The 13,364-nt window shown below is 40.8% G+C and overlaps 1 protein-coding gene across 3 annotated transcripts in view; it reads left to right on the top strand.

Moving 5' to 3' along the window:
• Nucleotides 1-13,364, top strand: part of ME3 (malic enzyme 3) — a 115,293-nt gene that overhangs the window by 52,987 nt on the left and 48,942 nt on the right. For all 3 annotated transcript variants that reach the window (XM_088140538.1, XM_088140540.1, XM_088140541.1), the window contains exon 4: nt 887-1,036. In XM_088140538.1, coding sequence (XP_087996664.1) covers nt 887-1,036 — 150 coding nt within the window. The remainder of the gene's footprint in view (nt 1-886; nt 1,037-13,364) is intronic.

The raw sequence follows: 13,364 nt of genomic DNA, 5'->3' as shown, positions 1-13,364 counted from the left end.
ACTGACTTAGATACACTTCAGTGTCTTTTGGCTTTAGGAGCATTTTTGAAGTAATTCTGGTCCTGCTGGACTATGCCCAGAAGATAATTCTGGGGGAACTGCAGTACTTAAGTAATTTACTGTAGGTGTTCCTATGTTGTTTAACATCTACATGAAACCTCAGGGCGAAGTCACTTGGAGCTCTGGAGTGAGGTATCATCAGTGATTACATCCAGGTCTACTGCTCCCTACCTTTCAACTCTTGAATCAGAAGTTTCTTTGATTCTTCAAACTTTGAACTCTTGAAGTATTCTTGATTCACTGCCTAATCTCAGTAACTGGCTAAATGAGAAAAAACATGCTAAAATCTAGAGGAGACAGAGGTGCTGTTTGTAAGAAAAAAGACGGATTTTGGGACTGATGTGATACTGTACGGGATGGGATTGTAGTCCTCCAGAAAGAGCCAATTTGTCATTGGGGAGCATGGTGCTCCTTGACATCCATCTGTATGAATGTCAAGGTGGCTGTGGTGGCAACTAAGGCCGATGCACCAACTCCAATCCTGATTCCGTTGTATTTAACAACAGTTATTCATGCCTTGATTACCACTGCCTTGGATCTGAATGGTTGAATTGCCACAGATCCCCACCACAATGTCCCATCTTAAAGGTCCTTGGTTAGTTTAATCTGCTTGGGGTTTTTCTTTGGCCATTTTTTGCTTTACTGTGTCTTGTCTCTGGCCAAATCTGGATGTTTGCATCCCTAATCAGTCCCCTTAATAAAAACTAGGACAAACTCTTGTTGACCTGGCTGAAACTTTTTCAGATCTTTCAGAGTACTGGATGAATTGCCCATGCGTGTGTCAACACCACTTTTCATCTCTTCCTTTTCTTCTGTCCTTTTTCAGATACATCATCCTTATGACTCTGCAGGACAGAAACGAGAAACTGTTTTACCGGGTGCTCACATCTGACATAGAAAGATTCATGCCAATAGTGTACACTCCTACGGTGGGATTGGCTTGTCAGTTGTATGGCCTAGCTTTCAGACGACCTCGGTGAGTAGATAGAATTGTTTTTATCTTGCTTCTGCTGGCTGCTTCTCACTTAAAACTTCCATTGGCATTAAATGTTCCCTATTTGCTACCTGTCTTTCTGTGGGTGGTCTCCAAGAGGAAGGAAACACACAATCCTTGATGCAACTGTCAGACAACCTGGTGTGCATTTGTATTCCTTTAATGACAAATGGGAAAAGTCTTACTTCTAAAATGAACAAGAGCACTTTTGTTTGAGAGCAGTACAGTACAGTTCACTCTGCCTGAGGTTAATAACAAAATGTGACTCTGAATTCTTATTTACACTTCATCAAATCTATAACTTTTAAAATTCTGATAGTCTTGCAGGGTAATCACTGGTAGTAACAGTACTTATTAGCAATATATATGTCCTTCCTTCCTTCCTTCCTTCCTTCCTTCCTTCCTTCCTTCCTTCCTTCCTTCCTTCCTTCCTTCCTTCCTTCCTTCCTTCCTTCCTTCCTTCCTTCCTTCCACAAAGCCAAAAATTATTTCACTTTTTTTCCCCTGCAGATTGTTGATAAGAGATTTGTCAGCATCTGGGTGCAAACATCCAGATTTGGCCAGAGACAAGACACAGTAAAGCAAAAAATGGCCAAAGAAAAACCCCAAGCAGATTAAACTAACCAAGGACCTTTAAGATGGGACAGCTGAGGAGTCCACTAGCAGGAATAGCCAAATGGCCTTAGGGAAGTCAGAGCTTTAAAGTTTCAGTTTATGGTAAAATGCATTTCCTCTTAGTCAATTATTGTTCTGCATTCTTTTTAGAGGATTTTTTTTCCTAACCTTGGAGATGCTCCTTCAAATTGAGCTTGAATCCTGATGTCTTCACGGATGCATCTACCTTAGGAGTAGATGTTTCTTCCCTTACCAATCTAAGGTCTGAAGAACATGTTCTTCTTTGTCCAGCTATGGTGAAAGCTGGTTGGGAGAAGGGAAAGGATCAAGGTGTATACTTTTATAGAATTGCCACTCATACTGGTCAATAACCGTAATAAAATTTATTATTTATTATTTGAATATTGAAGGAAAGTATCTTCTATGACCTTACCTCCCTACCCAAGACATTTAAAGAGAAAGGGGGAGATTATTTTCTGGGCTCTTTAACCAGCTTGGTGGGATATTCCTCTTTAGACATTCATTCCATAGGCAGCATGATGTTTTACCAGCATTACTTTTTTTTCCTGGGTTGGTTTCATTAGATAATTGGTTTCTCTGTTTTTCCCTCTGTCTTATTTTTGTTTTGCTTTTAAGTGAAAGCCGGCTGGGTTACTTTGGGCCAGTCCCTCTCTTTCACCCCAACTCACCTCACAGGGTTGTTGTGGTGGGGAAAATAGGAGGAGGAAGGAGTATGAGGTATGTTCGCCGCCTTGAGTTATTTATAAAAATAAGAAAGGCGGGATAAAAAAATTTAAAAAGAAAGTTATTGGAATTCTGCACTAATTTTAATTCTTGTCAGCCTCTTTGAGTGGGGTATATGGATTTGAAGAGCGACGTGGGGGGGGGAGGCGTGGAGTGGATTTTGAATTTGGGGTTTTTATTCTTGTAAGCCGCCAGAGTCACCGTGAGTGAATTGGGCGGCTATATAAATTCCTTAAATAAATAAATAAGTAAGAAGGTATACAAATAAACCTGGAGCCAAGTGGATTTTGACACAGCACTAAATTCATCACCGTTTCTTTCTTTGCAACAGTTGTCTTTCAGCATATGTTGGGCTAAGAAATAGAGTCTAACCCTTTAGGATTCATAATTCAATCGAAATGGGACTCTGCACTTTCCTAGGAAATACAGTGCCTGTGTCAGTTTGGCACCTTCAGAGATGGAGGGACTTCAGCTTTCAGAATTCCTAGATGTTGCCAGCTTGAAATTCTAGGACTTCCTGTCCTAAATTGAGAAACACTGGTTCATATCTCAGTCAGGACTCAGTGTATTTAAAGCTCTCTCAATATTTGTCTATAGATTGCAACCTGGTAGGTAAGAATTACAGAAAACTTTGTATCCTGTCAAAACAGCAGCAAAAAACAATGGCTTCTTCATTGCTTCATTTGTATTATTAAACAGTGGCACAGTAGTCCAACTGGAAATATCCCATTTCAAATTTTATCAGCTCTGGGCAAGTTATAAAAGTGGTTGTTTCTGTGCTAGGAAAGACAAGGTTGTTTAAATGATGGTGGTATATTTTAAGTCATCTCAGAACAAGAGCCCTTGAAAATGCCAGTGTTGGTCCAGTGGAAATTCTTTTTTAAATTATTTATTGCAGCCATGACTTACCAGACTATTTAAGAATGTTTATATATTGCCTACTCCCTTAACAACTCTGGGAGCCTCGCAAAAAAATATAATTTACATACATTAAAGATGGATCTAAAAGTTCATAAAAGTAATAGTAAAGTAACATTGTAACAGTAATCATGATAGATTGATGATCGTTCAATAGATGATGACATGATAGAACTAAAATACAGTGGTATCTCGGTTCACGAACTTAATTCGTTCTGCGACTCTGGTCGCGAACCGAATTGGTCGTGAACCGAATCAAATTTCCCCATAAGGTTCAATGTAATTACAGTTAATCTGTTCTGAACCATATGTTTTGTTTTTTTTAAACCGCAAAAATATGACACAAAGTACAGCACGAAGAGAGAGAACGCTAACCTTGCTTGACGCGACTTCTGGCGTGGAGGACAGGAAGGCGGGTGGGGAGGCAGATATTGCTTGGAGGGAGAGTCCCCCTCCCTACAGGAAGCCGCGACCACGTGTCACGGGAGGGAAAATGGCCGTGGATCCTGTTCGTAACCCGATCCGGCGTTCGCGAATAGAGGCAAAACTTTGCGAACGGAGCTGTTCGTGAACCGAATTGTTCATGAACAGAAGCGTTCGTGAACCGAGGTACCACTGTAGTGGCTTTAGTAGACCTGGAAAAATAAATAAGTTTTGAACCTTCCAGATTCATTTAAATATAAAGGAAAACTTTCTGAGGTAAGATCTGTGCAACAGTAAAGCAATAAAATAGTATATCTGTGGAGGTTGTGAGTTCTCCATCAAGATGGCCATCACTATCAAAGTTCTGTGCACATAAAAGGAGTGGAGCTTTGACTGTATGATCACAATTGCCATCTTGACTTTTTTGACACACACACACAGATGCCCCAGTCTGGAGGCTTTTAAGAAGGCTCTTGTGGGTGGGTTAATTAGTTTTCTTGCACCCTGGATTAGATGATCCTTCTGAGTCCACAATCCTATGATTTTTTGATTCTGATCTGCAGTAAGAGAGGCCTCCTTCAACTCCAATTTATTTCATAATACAGAGAAAGCCAGACCGGTGATTGAGTCAAGTACAACTGTGGCAGAATCCACAGAAAGTGCCCCCCGGAGGACATGGGTGTGCAGAATGGGTTCACAAAGTTGCTAGTCCTGTCAGGAACCTGGACCTCAACCACTGTACTGGAGACTGTTTTTCAACAAGGGACATTAAAAGTATGACTGTTGAGATTTGCTTTTGAAGGACTTCCTGCTTCCATTCCCATATTTTTTTTTTTTTACAGTATGAAAAATTGTGCCATTAAAGTCCCTCAGAACAAATAAAAGTAGGTGGAGAAAGTCTAGCCAATCCTCCTCCACCCCAGCTAAATTTTAACTTCAAATTCCTCTTCCTCCTCCTTGGGATCATTCTGTTTTTTTCATCCCTGATTTCAGTTATAAAGCACTCTTTCTGATAGAGAATTGATAGGGCATCCAATTTTCACCTAGATAAGTTAGCAGCCATCTCCTATGTCTGAATCAGGTTTGGTTATACGTCTATATTCCCAGTTTGCTATCTCAGTGCATTGCTGGCAGTCTTCCGCTTTTTGGATGCAGCTGGAGATAAAGCTGGCATAAAATCTTCCTAGTGCTGGTGAAATGAAATCGATTTTCTCCTACTGCTAGGAAAGCCTGTTTGTATATTCCACCTGCCTCTTCACAGAAAGTTTTTCTTTGGCCATCAGATGGAAAGCTGGCCCTGGTTCCAACCCAGACCTTAAATGAGAAAGCTTCAAATTGCATTTTCTAATTCACAGAGGAGACAAACCTTTGCAAATGTTCTGTAAATAGTTGCAGAACAGTTCCAACTCTCTTTGAAGCTGTATTCCAGTGCATATTTTTTCAATTATCTCTTTCTCTCTTCTAACCCCACCTCTTGGAAAGTTTATTTTTTACCATTATTAAAAGTGATGAATGTGACATGAGGAATAACATTCTTGTTTGCATAGAGCATTTCTTCTTCTCTTTGGAAAAGATCTTGTCCAGTCAGACTGAGTAGGTGAGCAATAACCTCTTAACTCTGTTTATCGCAGTTACTAAATCAGGTATTGTGGGGTTAGGTGCACCCTTCCCCTGAACTTCTCTGCTTCCTTGAAAAAAATCCTTCTTATCCTTCTGGCCAAGGAATAGAAGATGGCATGTATCATTCTAAAACAGTTCATTTTATCTTCAGGAAAAACCAGTACAGTAAGCAACTTGGAGATAGCCCCACTTACATACAACTAGTATAAACATGCCTTGTCAAGTTTTTATTCATTCATGTATTTATTTATATATTAAATTTATATCACCGCCCAACTCTCCCACAAGGAGGGACTCTGGGTGGTTCACAACAAACAATTTAAAATCAGTAAAAACATAAGTAATACAAATATAAAATACAGTTCTCTTCCCCATGTTGTTGGCTCGATCCCTAGCCCATGAGTGAGACAGTCTGTCATCCTTGGAGAAAGCAGGTTTCATGCTAACATTGTTTTCTGATGAACTCAGGAGTGGACTCCCTGATTCATTCATTAGTGAGGAAAGGCCCTTAGGTACCGTGGCCCGTTGACTTTCACACCATCTGTAAGCAGGACTATAAGCCTGGTCCTCCAGAGTTTTTCTCCGGATATGCCGGAACTGTGATCATCAGAATTCCCATCGTCCATGTGGGCTGAGAAGTCAATCCAAGATATCTAGATCCATTTCAGGAAAACTGCTTTAATAAAACCTGTGGAAATTACCATTTTTTAAAAAGAGGTCTATGTTTTGATTATGTAAATTGCTACTCAAACTCTAGTTTGAACGAAGGCCTTAGTGAATTGAATTAAGTTTGAAAAATTGAAGAACATCCGCTCTGGCCTTCAACTTACACCCATAAATAATAAATATAAATAATATAGGCACCTTAGTTTTACTCCCATTAGTGTCAGCACTCTCTTGGCAGGCCAGAGGACACAACACACTTAGCAGTTTTGCTTCTCTGAGAAGAATAATCACAGAACCTTAGAGTTGGATGGAGCTACTAAGGCCATCAAGTCCAACCATCTGCTCAGTGCAAGCATCCAAATTTTAAAAATCCACAACAGATGGGCCGCTTTCTCCACTTCACCTCCAATTAATGGGAACCAGCCAGCCAGCCACCACCCTCTGTAAACTACTCCTGCCATTAGGAAGTTTTTCTTGATGTTTAACAGGAATCTCCTTTTTCTAATTTAAAACCATTCTTCTGTCTTCTGTACTTTGGGATGATAGAGAACCGGTTTTGATCTTCTCTGTGAGACCCCTTTCTTCTCATGACCACACATTCCTAGTTTCCTCAATCTTCCCTTCAAGATTTATCTAGCATCTCTCTGATATCTTCTCTCTTCTTTCTCCATCTCTTTTCTTCAGAGCACAAGGGAAGGTGAAGGTACTGCTATTTCTCCTCACTCAAAAAAAAAAAAAAAATCAAAGTTGTTGCCTAGTAGACTTTTCTAGGCAAAAGAAAGAGAAAATTAATACAGTGGTACCTCGGGATACGAACTTAATCCGTTCCGTGACTCTGGGCATATCCTGAGTTGGTCGTAACCCGACGCAAATTTCCCCATAGGGTTCAATGTAAATCCGGTTAATCCGTTCCGTCCTCCAAATTTGGTCGCACCCCGAAGCAAATTTTCCCATAAGGTTCAATGTAATTACCGTTAATCCGTTCTGGCATCCGCGGACCACGCGTCAGGGGTGGGAAAACGGCCGGGCGCCGCACCACGGGAAAATGGCCGCAGACCATGTGTCAGGGGTGGAAAAATGGCCGTGGACCACGTGTCAGGGTGGAAAAATGACCATACCCCGAGGCGGAGTTTGCACATCAAGGTAAATTTTTGCGGCCGGAGCTGGTCGTAACCCGAAAAGTTCATTAGTAGAGGCGTTCGTATCCCGAGGTACCACTGTAGGTTGTGAAAGCAAGGCAAAAGGACCAAAGGGATGGAAGACTAAGATGGGCAGGCATTTAGCAAACTCAGCTCCTCACCCCAAGGCTGTTATCTGTTTACTTGGCTTGGCTTACTTATTTCTTTGTTACTTAGATTTTTATCCTGCCTTTCCTCCAGGAGATCAAGATGGTGCAGGCTGGTTGGTTTGTTGTCAAATTTCTAGGCCACCCAACTTCAGAATGACTGGATGACTTCACAAGATTAGAAACATTAGGCATAAAACAGCACACCACATAACATAAAAACACAACTGGCATATGAAGGGAGCCATAAAAGCAACTAGAAAGGGATGCACCCAAATCACCTCACCCAAATCACCTCACCACGCCTAGGGGGGAAAGCAGGTTTTTAAATATTGCCTGAAGGTAGGCAAGGTAAGGGCCGTGCAGATCTCCTTCATACCCAGGAAGTGGAAGAGACCTCTGCACCTTAGCAAAAAACAAACGGTTGAGAGGGGTCAAAAGGAGACACCTGGTACCTTAGAGAGAGAGAGGGCAAAATATAAATGTATACCCTCCCCTCCCCTCCCCTCCTCCTCCTCCTCTTCCTTTTCTCTACTTTTTTCTCTTCTCTTCTCTTCTCTTCTCTTCTCTTCTCTTCTCTTCTCTTCTCTTCTCTTCTCTTCTCTTCTCTTCTCTTCTCTTCTTTTTCCTTTCCTTTCCTTTCCTTTCCTTTTTTGCACATTTTTCACTTATTTATTACTTTTCTTTACTTTTCTTACTTTTTTCTTTCAAAATTTGTATTTTTATTCTTTTAAAAAATCTTTAATAAAAATTATATATTAAAAAAAGGAGTCAGTTGGTGCCCAATTAGTAAATTGGCAGGTTTGTGTGAAAACTGCAAATGTGAGAATGGTACATGAATTCATTGCTGTTTCTTTTGATCATGAGACAGAGAGAGAGAAAGAGGGAGGGGAAAAAATGGAAATGAAGCCAGGTCTGAAAACTGCTAACACTTTGGAAGTGTTACACTGTAGAAACTCAGCCTGATTTTGCACTATTTTTGCTAAGCTGAAATAATAAGAGGGGAGATTGGAACAGGAAGATGTAGATTTTGGCAGAAATATCTCCATTTTTTTTGAGAGAGAGAGAGAGAAAAATTATTATTTCAGTGGCCAGAATGTACAGAAAACAGATTGTCCAGATAGGAGAAGTCATTTTATGAGGGGAAATTAAAGAAATGGGAAAAAGGAGTTTTGGCTCTCTTTCATATAAACATAATATCCCACTCACTGTCTTAAAAATGGCTTGTTTCTTTCTGCAATAGCTATTTAGTCCTGAAAACAAACTAACAAAAGCTTTAAATCCACCTTGGAATGTTTTGCCAAAGAAGATAGTTCCAGCTTTTTACTTTCCTTTCTCTGTTCATAAAATGAATCAAAGGGATATATTTGATAACCACTAGTTCTGAGAAAGAAAAAAAAAAAAATCAGAAAAGGATATGCTCATTTCAAATTGTAAATTACAACAGTTAAGTTTGGCTTTTCAATAGCCTCTGAAGCAGGAGATGCGGCAAAATGCTACTGGGGGAAGTGGGAACCTTTGTCCTTTCCCTCTAGAAGAGGGGTAGACAATCTTTTCGGGGAAGGTATATTGGGAATTTTGAGATCCCTACTGTCACAAAATGGCTGCTTTGGGGGCTGGGTCTAGTCACAAAGCCCATTGACTAGAAGGCAAATATATGATTCTAGAGCAGTGTTTCTCAGCCTTGGCAGCTTGAAGATGGGTGGACTTCAACTCCCAGAACTCCCCAGCCAGCATGCTGGCTGGGGAGTTCTGGGAGTTGAAGTCCACCCATCTTCAAGCTGCCAAGGTTGAGAAACACTGTTCTAGAGACTGGTATGCTTTACAGCAAGACATCATCATCATCATCATCATCTTCCTCCTCCTCCTCCTCCTCCTCCTCTTCTTCATCATCATCATCATCATCATCACCATCATGAAAATTCATCCTCTGATGTTTTGCTTTGCAGCAAGACAACTTCATCATCATCGATGTTGCAAAACAGTATTATTATTTTCGTTGTTATTGTTATTCAGAATCATCAGGCTACTTATTATGGTCTAGGGTGTCTTGCACCTTACATCAGATCATAGGGCAAGGAGTAGATGGCTTCTTAAAGAGGAACACTCCATTCTTCATATTCCTTTTCTGCACTGCCCCCTACCCCAACTTCTAAACATTTTCTTCTCCTCAGGGGGACAGTACGCAGATGGGTATCCATGAGCGATGGGGGTACAAAGAAGTACACCAGTGTGATGATGTCATCACATGAATGCCATCATGATGCAAGTGTGTGATCATGGCATTCATGTGGTGGCGTCATTGAGCCCATGTTGCCATGTTGGCACCCTGTCATTGGGTGCTTGCAGTTTGATTTCTCTTGTTCCCTTGGGATTTTTAATGTTTAAGCATCTGTTGTTACAGCAAAGTTTTGAAACAGCGCCTTAGGAATGGCATCTTCTGTCCTATACCCTAAGGCTTGTTTTACAATATGCAATAACAGGGTTAGAATTTGTACTTGACAGAAAAAAGCAGTTTTCCATTCTCTTGGCTTATAAATGCTCGTAAGAGGACTGATTGGAATTTTGGTTGGAAGAGACGTTCTAAACTATCTTCCTGTTTTTGTTCTCACACCTTTTCTTTTTCTTCAGATAAACGAACAGGTGAAGTCTCTTTTGAGTTAACTTCAACTCTGATGACCCCATAGTCACATCCAGGTACCTTTCTTGACAGCAGTTGTCAAGGAAGATGCCATTATCTTATTTTAGAATATATTTTAACTTCCCAGCCTAGCCTACAATAACCCTTACATTTCCTAGTAGTTGCCCATCCAAATACCAAATGGTCCAACCATGCTTAGCTTTGGAGCTCAGACAACATGAGCTACCTGCTGAGCATAAACTGAAAAACACTCCAAGAAAGAAAGAAAAGTCCTTGGTTATTTTGTTGTTTAAAACCTCTGTAACAACCAAGTCTTTGCAATAAACAAATCTATAAGAGGCAGAGATTAGTCACTTGCTGTAATTTCAACCACTGATTGGTTAATTATTCTTCGTGTTCACATAAATTCCTTGCAGGCTCAAAAGAAGTTTGATTGTCCAGGCTCTTTTGTAAGATGATGTGTTTGTTAGTTTAAAGTTTTCCCTAAAGAACTAATTTTGAATGTTTGGTTTGTAAATTTCAGAGCCTAACACAGTTGCCACAGCAATAACAGAAATAGGATCTGCAACATAACAGATGGTCAGGGAGGTTCCTTAAAAAGAGCCTCAAGAGATCTATGCATCATATGGTGGGGTTTTGTCTTGAAATAAAATTTTATATTCATTAAATTAAATAAAATTTCATTTAATACATTCATTAAGTCAAACCCTGCCTTATAGTATGCAGAATGACCTGACATTCCCCAGATAAGTTGGGACCAAAACCATGGATGTCTTGGGGTGGGCAAGATGAGCCCAGATGCACCCTGATGCTTTTGTGCAAATGATGCAACTTTGCATCATTTGCACGATCACATCATGATGTACCTGATACCATCATGGCTAGTATCAGATGCTTGTGACTGAAACATCCAAACCCTCCAGCCAGTGATCCTAACACATCTGAAAAGCACCAGAGGAAAGTTGGAATAGAATTATATTGTAGGCTTCATCAGTGGTGATGAGATCGGTTGTTTCCTTCTTTTATTTTTCACAATATAGCAAAATTCAAAACATTGCAAGATTTGCTAAATGTTACAGATCATATAGGAATAATATTAATTACAATAACTGACACAAGTGGGAAAAACTATTCTGAAACTAGAGTGTAGAAGGGGACCCCTTTAAAAATCCCCCTGCTTTTGATTCTCTTGGGAAGATGATGAATCCTGCCATCTCATAATCCACTGAGCTTTTAAACCAGTCCTGTCCAAAGAACAAACTCAGCTCACTGATTCTCAACTGCTGCAGTTTGCAATGCACTGGCTTGGGTATTGAGTATGATGGGAATCCTGACTCTCCAGCTGTATAACAAAGATTTCTTTGGGAGAAATGTATTCAGAGGGAAGGTAGAATCTCATTTCTGACACTTACCGAACTCTCAGATTATTTGTCTCCTTTCACTGTTGTTGTTCAGTTGTTAAGTCACGTCCGACTCTTTGTGACCCCATGAACCATATCGCGCCAGGCCTTCCTGTCCTTCACTGCCTCCCTGAGTTTGCTCAGTTTCATGCTCATTGCTTCAGTGATGCTATCTAGCCATCTCATCCTCTGCCTTCCTCTTCCCCTTTTGCCTTCAATCTTTCCCAGCATCAGGGTCTTTTCCAAAGAGTCCTCTCTTCGCATTAGGTGACCAAAGTATCTGAGCTTGAGCTTAATTATCAATCCTTCCAATGAGCAGTCAGGGTTGATTTCCTTTAAGATTGACTGGTTTGACCTCCTAGCAGTCCAGGGGACTCTCAAGAGTCTTCTCTAGCACCACAGTTCAAAGGCATCAATTCTTCGGCGCTCAGCCTTCTTTATGGTCCAGCTCTCACAGCCATACATTACTACTGGAAAAACCATAGCTTTGACTATGCGGATCTTTGTCGGCAAGGTGATGTCTCTGCTTTTTAATATGCTGTCTAGGTTTGCCATAGCTTTCCTCCCAAGGAGCAAGCATCTTTTAATTTCATGGCTGCAGTCTCCGTCTGCAGTGATCTTGGAGCCCAAATAAATGAAGTCTGTTACTGCTTCCATTTCTACCCCTTCTATTTGCCAGGAATTAATGGGTCCAGATGCCATGATCTTAGTTTTTTTAATGTTGAGTTTCAAGCCAGCTTTTGCACTCTCCTCTTTCACCCTCATCAAGAGGCTCTTTAGTTCTTCTTCACTTTCTGCCATTAGGGTGGTATCGTCCGCATATCTGAGGTTGTTGATGATTCTCCCTGCAATCTTAATTCCGGCTTGTGATTCTTCCAGCCTGGCATTTCTCATGATGTACTCTGCATATAGGTTAAATAAGCAGGGTGACAGTATACAGCCTTGTCGTACTCCTTTCCCTATTTTGAACCAGTCGGTTGTTCCATGACTGGTTCTAACTGTTGCTTCTTGGCTCGCATACAGATTTCTCAGGAGACAGGTAAGGTGGTCTGGTACTCCCATCTCTTTAAGAATTTGCCACAGTTTGTTATGATCCACACAATCAATGGCTTTTGCATAGTCAATGAAGCAGAAGTAGATGTTTTTCTGGAACTGTCGTGCTCTCTCCATGATCCAGCGAATGTTGGCAATTTGATCTCTAGTTCCTCTGCCTCTTCGAAACCCAGCTTGTACATCCAGTAGTTCTTGGTTCATGTATTGCTGAAGCCTAGCTTGTAGGATTTTGAGCATAACCTTGCTAGCATGTGAAATGAGCGCAATTGTGTGATAGTTTGAGCATTCTTTGGCATTTCCCTTCTCTGGAATTGGAGCGTAAATTGACCTTTTCCAATCCGGTGGCCACTGTTGCGTTTTCCAAACTTGCTGGCATATTGAGTGCAGCACTTTAACAGCATCATCTTTTAGTATTTTAAATAACTCAGCTGGAATACTGTCATCTCCGCTAGCTTTGTCATTAGTAATGCTTCCTAAGGTCCACTTGACTTCATTCTCTAGGATGTCCAGCTCAAGGTCAGTGACTTTTCACTGGGCCACCACCAAATTGTAGTTTGAGAATGCCCTGGTAGCCTCCATGGGCAAAGGCTGGGTTTAGGAAGACTTAAATGCCCCATGCTTTCAGGATTTGAGGTCCTGTGTGGCTGCCACTGACACTTTTAAAGTCTTCATTGCACTCAGTACATTGCTTGCAGTCATTAACACATTGATTCGTCTAGTTGGGCAGACAAGCAAAAAAGAGAAGGTAATTGTTTGCAATCAGTTTGTTAATAACCTATATAGTTTGGCAGACAAATGGGAAAAAAGCCAATCTTCTCCAGCAAACTAATGTTAGTCATCAGATCCAGGCTTTGGGGGAGGTAGGAATGTGTGTCATCTACTGACCTTGACTGCTCTTGAAAAGCTGAGCAAAGTTAGTGCTTGAAAGGGAAACTGTTAGGAAAT

This window comes from Python bivittatus, unplaced genomic scaffold (genome assembly GCF_059951505.1).
Source record: "Python bivittatus isolate LINGU-HERP-01145 unplaced genomic scaffold, Pbiv_v1 ctg000340_np1212, whole genome shotgun sequence".
NCBI classification, from domain to species: Eukaryota; Metazoa; Chordata; class Lepidosauria; order Squamata; family Pythonidae; genus Python; species Python bivittatus.
This window is presented reverse-complemented; position numbering and strand designations above follow the sequence as displayed.